The sequence below is a fragment of the Heteronotia binoei genome, chromosome 21 (genome assembly GCF_032191835.1).
Source record: "Heteronotia binoei isolate CCM8104 ecotype False Entrance Well chromosome 21, APGP_CSIRO_Hbin_v1, whole genome shotgun sequence".
Classification (NCBI taxonomy): Eukaryota; Metazoa; Chordata; class Lepidosauria; order Squamata; family Gekkonidae; genus Heteronotia; species Heteronotia binoei.
Window position 1 is genome coordinate 193,725,729 of NC_083243.1, and position 14,069 is coordinate 193,739,797.

General features: G+C 43.7%; 1 protein-coding gene across 1 annotated transcript in view; it reads right to left on the minus strand.

Moving 5' to 3' along the window:
* Positions 1-14,069, minus strand: part of SNX4 (sorting nexin 4) — a 130,771-nt gene that overhangs the window by 100,747 nt on the left and 15,955 nt on the right. The window contains exons 3-4 of the mRNA XM_060261816.1: positions 10,097-10,246; positions 6,494-6,541 (exon numbers count right to left, since the gene is read on the minus strand). Of these exons, the coding sequence (XP_060117799.1) occupies positions 6,494-6,541; positions 10,097-10,246 (198 nt within the window). The remainder of the gene's footprint in view (positions 1-6,493; positions 6,542-10,096; positions 10,247-14,069) is intronic.

Here is a 14,069-nt window from a genome sequence, read left to right on the forward strand (position 1 = left end):
AAAGTGTCTGCTTCTGATGCAGGTCACTGTCTCACTTCGCTGCCAACTGCCCACGGGAAAAGGGGCAGCCGCCAGCCACCCCCTCCAACCCCATGTCCAGTCCCAAGAAAGGGAAGGGAAGCAAGCTGCAGAACTCCCGGAAGGGCCTGAGGGCCGCTAATACTGGATTTATCCCACTTCAGCAGGACCTGCGGTAAACGGAGGGAGCCTCTTTCCCATCGGACGATGAGTGTGAAGCTCAACAGGGAAATGAAGACGCCAGCATGGTAAGAGTTAAGACTTCGGGGACACTCTTGTACCTCCCAGTAACCCTTTTCAACCCAGTTCTCAAACGCTACGCCCATGTGCAAGTGCTGGTGGATTCCGGATGCACTAGGGACTTGATTCCACCCCACCTGGTAGAGGCTCTGGGGCTCCAAAAGACAGCCCTACCCCACCCACTGACTTTTGAACAAATGGACGGATCCCTGATGAGGGGAGAACCGTGCATGGAAGAGACTCTGCCTACTTCTGTGGGGTTGGGAGACCACTGAGAGAAAAGACCATTTGTTATAGCGCCTACAGCAGCTTTTTATTTGGTGCTGAGCATGGAATGGTTAAGAGACCATGAACCTTTACATTCGATGGAAAAGGTAATATCTGACAAAGTCAGTTTTGGAGAGAATTCTGCCAACTGACTAAAATGGAGCAGGGAATCAGCTCCAGCTATCACCCTCAGACAGATGGACAGACTGAACGTACTCACGCCATGCTAGAGCAATATTTGAGGTGCTTTATTAATTTCCAACAATCCAATTGATCTGAACTATTGCCATTTGCAGAGTATGCTTACAACAACTCTGTCCATAGCTCCACTAACCACACACCATTCAGAATTGGGCAGGGATTCGACAGCAAACCATTGCCCACCCTCCCGGGGGAGGGGAGGCGGGAATAACCCAAAAGCCACAGACTTCCAAACATGGTGGACAAACTTAGAGTCCATTTGGAAAACTGCCCAGACTCAACTAGATAAAGCTAAGCAGACTTATAAACATGCCTATGACAAGAAATGACAGCCTGTTTTGGGATGTACAAAGCGGGGATTGGGTGTACTTGTCAACAAAAAGCCTCCCCAACTTGCAACCCTCACGAAAACTGGGACCCAAATACATTGGACCTTTCCAGCTTACAAGACTGATAAATAACGTAACTGTTGAACTTGCTTTACCTAAGACTCATCATAATCTTCATCCTGTCTTTCACTGCAGCTGGTTAAAACCTGCCCCCAAGGACGATACTTGGCACCCCCAGAAGCCAGCTCCACCTCCAAAGATGATCCAGAACGAATCTCACCACGAGACTGAATTCAGATTGGACTCTAAACTAAAAAGGGGTGTCTTATATTATTTGATTAAATTGTTGCATTTTCCTATCTCTCAAATGGAATGGGTCAGAGCAGAACATGTCCAAGCCCCTAAATTAATAAAGCACTTCCATCGTCACCATCCGGACTGTCCTGGAGGTGGAGGGGAATCTTAAGGGGGGCAGAATGTCAAATACCTTGCCATAAATGAGTTAGGTCCTTTTTAAGTGCCTTAGAAACTGCTTTGGAATACTATACCCCATTATCACATCCGCTTCATTCCTTCCCTTGTTCCCATCACTTTGTTGCAATCCACAGCTTTTAGTGACAGAACGTATCCAAAGCTGCAGCCCAGGGTCGAAACACACCAGACAGAGATCGCTGGGAAAATATCTGTGCCAGGGAACGGGGGGGGGGGGGCTGCTTCGCTTTCCCCAAACCATATATCACCCTTGGTCCTGCTACCTACCCTCAGATCTAACTCAGAATGCCTGTCTAAGTGAAATTACCTAGATTCTATAATAATTGGAACTTTACAATAACCGGAAGTCTATTTACTGAGTACCAAAGGGGGTCCCGACAGTTGTTGATGTTTTTCCCAGCAATCTTAATTCCGGTTTGTGCTTCATCCAGGCTGGCATTCCGCACGACGTAATCTGCATATAAATTAAATAAGCAGGGTGACAATATACATCCTTGTCGAACTCCTTTTCCTATTCTAAACCAATCAGTTGTTCCATATCCCGTTCTGACAGTTGCTTCTTGACCCTTATACAGGTTTCTCAGTAGACATGTGAGGTGGTCTGGTACTCCCATCTCTTTAAGGACTTGCCAGTTTGTCATGATCCACACAATCAAAAGCTTTAGCATAGTCAATGAAACAGAAATAGACGTTTTTCTGGTACTCCCGTGCCTTCTCCATAATCCAGTGAATGTTGGCAATTTGATCTCTCATTCCTCTACTTCTCCGAAACCCAGCTTGAACTTCTGGTAGTTCCTGATTTACATACTGCTGAAGCCTAGCTTGTAGGATCTTTAACATGACCTTGCTGGCATGTGAAATGAGTGCAAAGGTGTAATAGTTTGAACATTCCTTTGCATTACCCTTCTTTGGGATTGGAATATAAATTGACCTTTTCTAATCCTGTTGCCACTGTTGCATTTTTTCAAATTTGCTGACATAATCAGTGCATCACTTTAACAGCATCATCTTTTAGGACTTTGAATAGCTCAACCGGGATACCGTGATCTCCGCTCGCTTTGTTGTTAGTAACACTTTTTAATGCCCATTTGACTTCCCACTCCAGGATATCTGGCTCAAGATTCTCATTTCACCGTCGTGGTTATCAAGGACATTGAGATCCTTCTTGTACAATTCTTTTGTGTATTCTTGCCACCTCTTCCTAATCTCTTCTGCTTCTTAGATCCCTACTGTTTTTGTCCTTTATCATGGCCATCTTTGCACGAAACGTTCCCTTGATTTCTCCAATTTTCTTGAAGAGATCTCTTGTCCTTCCCATTCTATTATTTTCCTCTATGGCTATGCATTGTTCCTTCAGGAAGGCCTCCTTATCTCTCCTTGCTGTCTTCTGTAAATCTGCATTCAGTTGGGTGAATCTTTCCTTTTCATCTTTGCCTTTCACTTTCCTTCTTTCCTCAGCTATTTGTAAAGCCTCATCAGACAGCCACTTTGCTTTCTTGCATTTCTTTTTCTTTGGAATGGTGCTGATTGCTGCCTTCTATACAATGTTACAAACCTCCATCCACAGTTCTTCAGGCACTCTATCAACTCTAGTTCCTTAAACCATTCTTCACATCCACTGTATATTCATAAGGGATGTGATCAAGGTCAAACCTGAATGGTCTAATGGCTTCCCCAGTTTTCTTCAGTTTAAGCCTGAATTTTGCAATGAGTAGCTCATGATCTGAACCGCAAGTCAGCTCCAGGTCTTGTTTTTGCTGACTGTAGGTAGCGTTTCCATCTTTGACTGCAGAGTATATAATCAATCTGATTTCTGTGTCGCCCATCAGGTGATATCCATGTGTAGAGTCGCCTTTTAGGTTGTTGGAAGAGGGTGTTCGCTATGACCAGCTTGTTTTCTTGACAAAACTCTATTAGCCTTTGCCCAGCTTCATTTTGTTCTCAAAGGCCATTGTCTATTGTTCTGGTTACCTTTTGACTTCCTACTTTGGCATTCCAGTCCCCTATGATGATGAGGACATGTTTTTTTGTGTCAGTTCAAGAAGTTGTTGAAGATCTTCATAGAACTAGTCCACTTCAGCCTCTTCTGCATCGGTGGTTGAGCCAGTTTGGTGTAGTGGTTAAATGTGCGGACTCTTATCTGGGAGAACCGGGTTTGATTCCCCACTCCTCTACTTGCACCTACTGGAATGGCCTTGGGTCAGCCAGAGCTCTCTTATCTGGGAGAACCAGGTTTGATTCCCCCCTCCTCCACCTGCAGCTGCTGGAATGGCCTTGGGTCAGCCAGAGCTCTCTTATCTGGGAGAACCGGGTTTGATTCCCCCCTCCTCCACTTGCACCTGCTAGCATGGCCTTGGGTCAGCCATAGCTCTGGCAGAGGTTGTCCTTGAAAGGGCAGCTGCTGTGAGAGCCCTCTCCAGCCCCACCCACCTCACAGGGTGTCTGTTGTGGGGGAGGAAGATAAAATAGATTGTGAGCCTCTCTGAGACTCTGAGATTCAGAGTGGAGGGCGGGATATAAATCCAATATCATCATCATAGATTTGGATTACTGTGATATCAAAAGGTTTGCCTTGGATACAGACTGAGATCATTCTGTCATTTTTGAGATTGTACCCCATTACTGCCTTCCTCACTCTCTTGTTAACTATAAAGGCCACACCATTGCTTCTACGGGACTCTTGCCCACAGTAACAGATGTAGTGATCCTCTGAGTTAAATTCGCCCCTTCCCATCCATTTTAATTAACTGATTCCCAAGATGTTCAGTCTTGCCATCTCTTGTTTGACCACATCCAGCTTACTTTGATTCAAAGATCTTACATTCCACGTTCCAATGCAGTAATGTTTTTTGCAGCATCAGACTTTCCTTTCACCATCAGACACATCCACCGCTGAGCGTCCTTTTGGCTTTGATCCAGTTGCTTCACTCTTTCTGTGGTTACCTGTACTTGCTCTCCACTCTTCCCCAGTAGCATATTGGACACCTTCTGACCTGAGGGGCTCATCTTCCAGTGGCATATCTTTTAGCCCTTTTGTTACAGTTTATGGGGTTTTCTTGGCAAGGATACTGGAGTGGGTTGCCATTTCCTTCTCCAGTGGATTGCATTTTGTCTGGGTTCTCAGCTGCGGCCTGTCCATCTTGGGTGGCCCTGCATGACATAGCCCACAGCCTCACTGAACCATACAAGCTCTCTCGCCACAACAAGGTAGCAATCCATGAGAGAGATCACATTTGTATATCACATGCTTAATGTTGGCTTGCTGGGATGTCTGAATGCAGCAGTAATTTTAATACTTAACTATGTATTTTTTTTTTTTGGTTCCTGCTTCCAGCTCGTAAGGGATGAAAGGAATTCCTTCCCCTTTCACCTCAATGTATGTGGCCCTACTGAGGAGAAACAAATGGCAGCTGCAGAAGACAGCTGAGAAGAGGAAAAATTATTGCTGTGTCCCTTCATTGCTTTACTGCCTTCCTCTTTTCCCTGCCCCAAGTAGCTGGGATGAACTACATTTCCTTGAGCTTTCTCAGGTGCCTGGTCATTTTAGAAAATATAGTTTACAGAACAGCAGATGCAACACCAGACACTGTGAGAATTACAGTTCCCAAATGCAGCACGCACTACAGAGATAGGATCCACTGGGGTGGGGTGTGTGAGAGAGACATTAGAACAGAAACACTCCCTTCCTGTGAATGCTTTTCAACTTCACTATGAGCACAGGTTTTCCCGCCTCTCCACCATGAGCACAGGTAACCTACAGTGCTCCAGATGGCATCAATAGATGTGCCCTCAGGTTTCAAATATTTCAAAAGCTGCAATACAACAAATTAGGGATTGTAGAATCTTTCGGGCTCAAGTGCCGTGTTCTACTGGAGAAAATTTTTCTTCCAGAAGTTTCGTTCTCGGCTGCAGAGAACATCCTCAGTGGCGTTGCAGCCGTAGTAGGCGCTCTGACCTTCTTGGCTGCTGTGCATTGAGTGAGGCCAGGGCTGCTGGAGAGCTGCTATTTCTAGGCTGGAGGGGGTGTGGTGAAAGGGCAATAGGTTTGTGGATGTGCCCATTGTTTGGTGGGGCTTCCTGGAAGGGTAGTGATAAGGAAACCGGCTGTTGAATATGACCATTGTTCTGTGTTAATTGCTGGGAGGGTTGGAAGCGGTGTGTAGAAAAGGAAGATGGTTGTTGATTGTGCTGATTGTTCTGTGGAATGCGAAGGTTGTTCTGTGAACACGGCACTTGAGCCCGAAAGATTCTACAATCCCTAATGATGTTACCAGCCGTGAAAACCTGAAATCTTTGATAATACAACAAATGTTTTAGAGTTTATTCTCAAAAAGTTTGATTTGTGCTGGCTAGAAATTAAGGTGAGCTGGGAGTAGCTTGTTCCACTCATCTGTAGAAGAAATGTTGTCCTGCATTTAATGCATATAGACTTTTTAAAAATTCCTGCTGCTCTGTGAAGCGTGTGTCACATTCTACCATAAATACTTCCAAGGTAGTAAAAACATACAGGAATTCTTGCCGTTTAAAAACATCCACTTCTGCTTGGAATACTGCTGCAATGGCTTACAGCAAATGTAGCAATACTGTTCAAAATAAAGTTAGAGTCCAATGGCACCGTTACCACTAACAAAGTTTTACTCAAGATATCAGCTTTTCTGTGTCCACATACACTTCTTCAGATGCCTGGATCAATACTATTCAAAGATAAAGTTCCTAAATTTTAGACCAAGAAAAACCTATGTCTGGAATTCACAAGAGGTACATAAATCAGGGGAGCCAATATGTCACAAGCACCATCTTATTCTGTACACTTACATTATACTATGACCTCGAGTTACCAAAATATTCCAAAATGGTTTCTTCTATATCACTTTAGGGTTACGATGACTCTACAAATTAATTTTACCATTTAACCAGAATAAGTCACACTATAAGTATACAATTACCTTCAGCTGAAACCCTGTTTCATTCACCATTTCCTTCCATCCACCTTCCTAGAAATGGAAATTTCATTTCAATTGTTAGTTTCAAAATGGTATGAATGTGAACATTAGTTCTAAACACACTGGCTCAATAAAGTTCACTGACCTCAAGCCAAGCTGGATACAAACAAAGCTGAGATCTTTCAAAACCTTTTTGTGAATTGAAGACATTTGTATGGTAGATTTTTTTTAAAACAAAAATCCATACAAATTAATAGCCCACAAAACCATCTACAAGCCCTTCGGTTCTCACTTGCCAGTATAAGTCACTTGCAATACATCAAACTTCCAGTCTTGACTGTCTCTAATCACTTTTTATGCAGCTACTTGCCTAATCCTCTGTGACAGTTACAAGTCAAGCATAACAAAAAGTCAGGGTATATATTATATGGGCTACATGAAATGCGGCCCAATTTTGCCTATTCAGAACTCTAACACATTTCCCAATGGCTTTGTCTCTATAGGCCAGAATACTTGGGGGAGAGAGAGCCACACTTAGGCTCCCCTGTTATGTTATGTTCAGTTATTTATGGAGAAGCTAACATTCTCTGTTCTACCCATTCCCAACCAACAGGACTGATGAACTGCCAGAGAGATACCAAAGCCAGTCAATGGCTCCTCTTTCTCAACGATTATTTCAACTTCCATGTGTTTCTTTGCCTGTACAGAGCTTCCCAACTTCTTAGAGACAGCGTAGATCTGCTTTGTATGTGACAAGTATAGCATGTAGCCTCATACAAATCAGGACACACATATTTCACTGGATAACTCCTCCCTCCAAAATCCAATTTTCAAAAATCTACACAGAATCTTATCAATCATTCACACATGTCAACTGGGTTTTCCTTTTTTTTAAAAAAGAAAGTTCTGTTCTAATGAATAACACCTATAAAAGGTGGATGATGATATAGCACTAAAAGAATGAATAAGCAAACACACAGGGTCCCGGAGGTAATCAATAACAAGGAAACCCCCAGTAAATAATACATTAAAGTCTTCACAAATTCTTCTCAATGTAATAATATATAGTCCAATATCAAACAGACACCTCACATGCAGTATCAAAATTCACAGTAAGCAATGAAAAACATTCAATGGTACAAGTAGAAATTATACACAACAAGATTCATACTAAGCATATTCTCAAAGCCATACTCCCACAAGTCGAAACTGCTCTCCAAAATTCTGCAACAAATTCTCCAGGTAGCTACACAGAAAAGTCTCTGGTGACGCTACTCATGGAGATAAAAATATCCATTCAGCTGACCTATAATCGATACAAAAGGTCCGATTTCGGAATCTTGATCCACAGCTAAGCTTCTCACATGGAGCAATATCCTCTTAAAGTATCAGTTTAAACACAGAGAAGAAGAAAAATCTTAAAGAGTGGAGCACCCAACCTCTAGCTATTTTTCCATGACCATCTTATGTCTTTCTCAGCAGCACAGCATTCAGCTGTGGATCAAGATTCCGAAGCCAGACCTTTTGTATCTATTATGGGTCAGCTGAATGGATATTTTTATCTCCATGAGTAGCACCACCAGAGACTTTTCTATGTAGCTACTTGGGGAATTTTTTACAGAATTTTGGAGAGCAGTTTTGACACATGGAAGTATGGTTTTGAGAATATGCTTAGTATGAATCTTGTGTGTAATTTCTACTTGAACCATTGAATGTTTTTCATTGCTTACTGTGAACTTTGATACTGCATGTGAGGTGTCTGCTTGATATTGGACTATACACTATTACATTGTTGTGTGTTGCTTATTATTACAATCTCAAGACCAGAATACAGTGTAAACATAATTTAGAACAGTAAAAGCAATCATAGTATACAGAACAAGCGATCTAAATTTAAAAACTTTTAAAATGCAAATCCCTCAGTCTAGGAATCAATGCACAAGACTATTACATTGAGAAGAATTTGTGAAGACTTTAATATATTATTTACTGCGGGTTTCCTTATCTTGTTATAGCACTAAAGGAAACATCATTTTGACAGGCAGATTAGGAGAAGCTGTTTTGTTCAACAATAGAGGGGAAAGGACCCAGAGACCAATACCCTATGATCAAGGTTTAGGGAGGCTGATGGTTCCCCTGGATTTTTCAGTAGCTTTTGATATCATTGACCATGGTATCCTGATGGGTTTAGGAAACGCTGCTGTGCAAAAGCTCCAATTCTCCTAGCAGATACATCTCGGGGGCAATGCTTGGAGACTTGCCCTACCTATGGCCGTAAACCTATGGCATGCAACAGGATTATATTTGGTCTCTTATGATGTTTAATATTCACATGAAAGGTTAACTGGAGAATCAGAGGAAGGTGTTACCAATACAATGAGAGATCTTTCAGTAACTTTTAACTCCAGGGAAGCAGTGGAAACCCTCCACTGGTACCTCAAATCAGTGAAAGGTGGGGTTGGCCTGAACACACCAGAACTCAATCTTAAAATGGTAGCACTGTGGATTGGGGATAAAGCTGTTTCATAAATATGCATACAACTTGCTTTGGATGGGGTTCCACTATCCCTGAAAGATCAGGTTTGCAGTCCGGGAGGTGCTCCTCAATCGATCACCTGTGCATAAGCTACAGAGATGTCCAGAAATGTCTTTTACCAACTTCAGTCAGTTCACCAGTTATGGCTGCTGTCACACATATTTTGGATTATTAGCGCCACTTTGAAGAAAGTTTTGAAACTTCAATTGGTACAAAATGCAGGAGCCAGGATGTGAAGCAACCTATTCTGATTAATGCATTAGACCAGTAGTTCATCGAATGTACAAGTTCCCAATGGTCTCAGGATCTAATTCAAAAGATCATCTTTAAAGCCCTAAATGGCTTGGGGCCGAAGGATCTGAATAACTGTCTGCACTCAAGTGAACTTGACCAAGGCTTGTTATCAGCTAACAATGCCCTGCTGTGAGAACTTGAATGATCAATACTGAGGTACTTCTCAGCCAATGCTCCCAGGTGGTTCCCTACCCCAGGAAATATGGTTGCTCACACCTCAATGGGCCTAGCTTACTTGGATCTTTCAGAACTTCCCTTCTGTGTTCCTTACTGTTTTTAGCTTTCTTTATGATTGATTTTCTGTTACTACAATTGGAACATTTTTATTCTGATTGTTATTTTCCTTGTTATTGCAAGCTACATTGGCTATTTCTGAGAACAGAAAGGTGGGCTACTAATTCCATAAAATAAGTTAATATAAAATAATAGCAGACTTTATAAACTCCATCACAGTCAATGCTATAAAAGTATAATACACGGAAGCTTGTTTTTTTTTTTTATTTACCCCAAATACCACTTAGCTAGAGAGCAAACCTTATACCTTAAAACTGGTCTGGAATATAAACCATGATAAGCAGTACTGATTAAATGACATGACAAAAAATAACAACATAAACCACTCTAGCAAATTTCTATTGCAACCTCGAATTAGAGCAAAAGACAATATGTGAATAGCTGAAACAAAATTATTTACACAGAAGAATATGCTATGAATTAATATCAAGTTAAGATATTGCTTTTAAACAAATACTGCAGACAGGATTCTATTAACTTACCTGGGTTAAAAATGCATTAAAAATTCTGTCCTGGCAAAGGATAGGATGTGAAGCCACACGTAAGAGAAAATTTTCCAAGCCAATTCTTCGTCTTTCCACAAAATCTGGATCCATGTTATCAGCTGATAACTTATGCCAAACAAACTCTGCCTGCGGAACAAAGAAGTGTGTTAAAGGCAAGGCTGTGAATACACCATTTTAAGGAAGCACAAAGAAGTCATTCTAAATCCCACACCAGAAAGGCTGGATATTTGTAAATAAAGCACAGTGCTGGAATGGCTTGGTTCAGGTATTTCCCAGGAATAGCCATGTTAGTCTACTGTGGCAAAATAAAACAGATACCCAGCAGACCTTAAAGTCTACATATATTCCAGCATAAGATTCTGTAAAAGATCTGACTCATGCTGAAACAAAGTAAGTCTTTAAGATACCACTTGACTGTTTTGGTTCAGGTATAACATAATATCATGGCTTATTTTGTTTAATTAAATCATGCTTCAGTTTGCAGGTGATCATTCAAATTCTGGCTTAACAAGCGCGCTTTCAGGATTTTTGTCACCACGTGTGACGGAACTGGCCCGATTCAGCCTTCAGACCCAGTACCGTCAACTCCCTTTTGGGTTGCCAACTCCTGGAGGGAGCTAATCTGCTTCCTGCCACTTGGGTGCACTGCCACCACGTGCTCAATTTAGGGGTTCCTGACCAAGAGGAACAGGACCCCCAATCCCCCTTTCCAGTTCTGAGGTCTGGCCTCAAGGTCCTCTGCCAACCCAACACCCGGTTATCACAGAGACCCCTGGCAGATTGGCACCCTTGCCAACTACATGCCTTCCCCCTTCCCTTGACTCCCCTCTTACAGTAGCGTGGTCTAAGGCAGTTGGGGAAACTATGTGGCACAGAGGAACTCAAGATTATAACAAACAAATATTTATTTACATCATATAACTATTTACAAACATTTTTTTTAAAGTAAACAGAAGCCACAAATCATAGTAGGGAAAAAAAGCTCCTTCTCTTTTTATTCTAATACTTGTCCTGACCATACCTTCCAGAACAGACAGACTCACCAACTCAACTGAACTGACTGAACTCCAAGACTGAACTCAAACTCAAACTGAAGGCTTCTCACGCAAAAACTTCAATATAAATTGCAGTTCCCACCCAGGAACTGGTGTACCTTCCTGCAGCCTTCAGGGAGACCAGCCTGAAAGACTTCCTGTCTCTCTAGGAGGCCTCCTCAGAAAAACAGGTTGCTTACCTGTAACTGATGATCTTCGAGTGGTCATCTGTGCAGTCACACACATGGGTCTTGCCTTCGGCAATGGATCCATACCTCGGAGACTCCAATAGCTCACTAGGAGCATCTTTCTTGGTGCGACTTCCATTTCGCTCTGGGGAGCAGGCATTGACTGTGTATGCCTGGAGTGACCGGAAGACGCACCTTCCACTCAGTTTCTTCCAGCTGCTACCGGCAAAAGCAAAAAAATGTGACTGGAAAGAGCCAGCAGAGGGGAAGGCTGGGTGGGTGGGTGTGACTGCACAGATGACCACTTGAAGATCATCAGTTACAGATAAGCAACCTGTTTATCTTCATCGTGGTCTCTGTGCAGTCTCACAAATGGGTGATTAGTGAGCTGAAATTAAGAAAAAGGCGGTGGGTGCTGGCACATTTGGATACTCACAGTTTCAACAAGCACTCACCTGTGGCTGTATCAGTGGAAGATGGATTTGAGAACAGCTTGACCAAAGGAGGCGTCCCGCCTAACACGAATGTTCAAGGCGTAGTGGGAGACGAACGTAGACAGGGAGGACCAGGATGCAGTAGCGCAGATGTCCTCCCGAGGGACGCCCTCAAAGAATGCTGACGAGGTTGAGACAGCTCTGGTAGAGTGAGCTCTAAGACCTGCAGGTAAAGGTTATTTGGCATTCTTGTAACAAAGACGAATGGTGTTGGCTACCAACTTGGACAGTCTCTGGGTAGATATTCTAGACTCCTTTTGTGGGTTGCCATAGGCCACGAAGAAGTTGGGGACCTTACAGAAGAGCTGTGTAGTGCCCTTTGGCCTGAGTCCTTGGGGTCTGGGAAAAACGTCAGTAGGGAGGTCGAGCCTGAAAGATGGAAGGTGGACACCACCTTGGGTAGGAAAGCCGGATCCACTCAAAGGACCACCTTTATTGTGGAATACCGTGTACGGCAGACTGGAGCGGAAGGCATTGAGATCGCTGGCTCGTTTGCCCGATGTGAGTGCAATGAGGAGAGCAGTCTTCCAGGAGACAAGGTGCAAGGCTGCAGACGTCAAAGGCTTGAAAGGTGGCCTCATAAGTTGGGAGAGAACCAACGATAGACTCCATGCTGGTATGAGAGGTTTTACTGGGGGGTGCAGATGGAGAATCCCCTTAAGGAAGGATTTTGATAGTGTGAGAAAACTGTCTGTCCCTCGACAGGCACATGGAAGGCAGAGATAGCTGACATATGAAACTTTAGGGAAGAGTAGCTGAGGCATTAAATTATTTCCACTGGCGCAATTCCGGGGTATACCACGGGGCCAGCTTAGTGCGAGGTTGCAGAGGGCATCGAGGTGAGATCTTGTCAATGGCTCTGGAGAGTTGGCCATGCCAGGCATCAACCAGGTCATCGAGGGAATCGCCAGGGGGCCAGGTATCCTGTACAGCCATTTGGAACCGTTCTGGGTCCATCTGACTCCGCGGGCGAGCAATAATAAACTCGCCGCCTAAACGCGTTTGGAATGGAGCATCCACACAAGCCTTAAGGGCAAAGTGGTCCGACCATGGCACCGCTTCTGCAGTTATATCATCCACCATAAACCCGGCCGCAAAGGTCAAGTCTAACATGTGCCCCGCCTGGTGGTTGGGGGATGTAACAAACTGAGAGAGTCCTAGTGTCACCATGGATGACACTAGGTCCGTCGCCTGACTAGAGGCCAGGTCATCAGCATGGACATTGAAGTCACCCAGGATCACCAGCCTTGGGTACTCCAATGCCCAGCCTGCTGCAGCCTCAATCAGGGACGGTAAGGCATTGGCTGGTGCGTTAAGCGGACGGTACACCAGCCAAATCGCCAACCTCTCTCCAGCCTCCCACGCCAGACCGGCACATTCAATACCATCGATCTTTGGAGCCGGGAGAGCCCTAAAGGAGTAAGCCTCTTGTATGAATAGGGCCACTCCTCCCCCCCCACCCGCTAGTCCGCGATTGGTGAAAGACTGAGTAACCCGGGGGAGCTGTTTGTGAGAGAGCCACAGTGTCTCCCTCCCGAACCCAAGTCTCAGTCACACAAGCCAGGTCCATGACCTGCTCGAGTAAAAACTCTCGAACGACAGAGGTCTTATTGTTAATGGACCTGGCATTGCATAACACCAATGAAGGAGGCGAGTCATTCAACCTGGCCCCTCTACCTGTCACCCTCGGGATGGGACGCAGACTGGAAAGCTGTTGAGAACTGTCTGGTTTCGGCATCCCTTGTGTCGTTGTCTGTTCCCACCGTCATACCTCCCCCTCCCCAGGAGCACTGGAATCCCTACGCCAGTCATCTCCCAGTGGTGGCTGCTTCTGTTGTAGCTGCTACAAGTACACAACTCCCACACCACATTTGGTTAACTCCCCAAGCCACTCCACCCCGCCAGCTGCAAATTTTCAAGTCAATCAACCCAATTAAAACCTTACCCACAATCTCCCTTTTAAATTAATTGGCTAAAATACATTAAATTAATTCTAATGGCTAATTATTTAAATATAAATCCCAACCTAACGATAATCCACCCTTAATTAATTGCCAAATATATATATTATTCTGAAACCAATCAATTCAACTAATCTATAAGTTAATTAACAAACCCCTACAACAACTCATTTGATAAACTAGCAGTTCGTAAATGGTTGGAGGTAGTTGTTATCACTGAGTAAAGTGCTGTTGTGCTTCTATGACGTAGATGTAGATAAGGTAGATGTAAA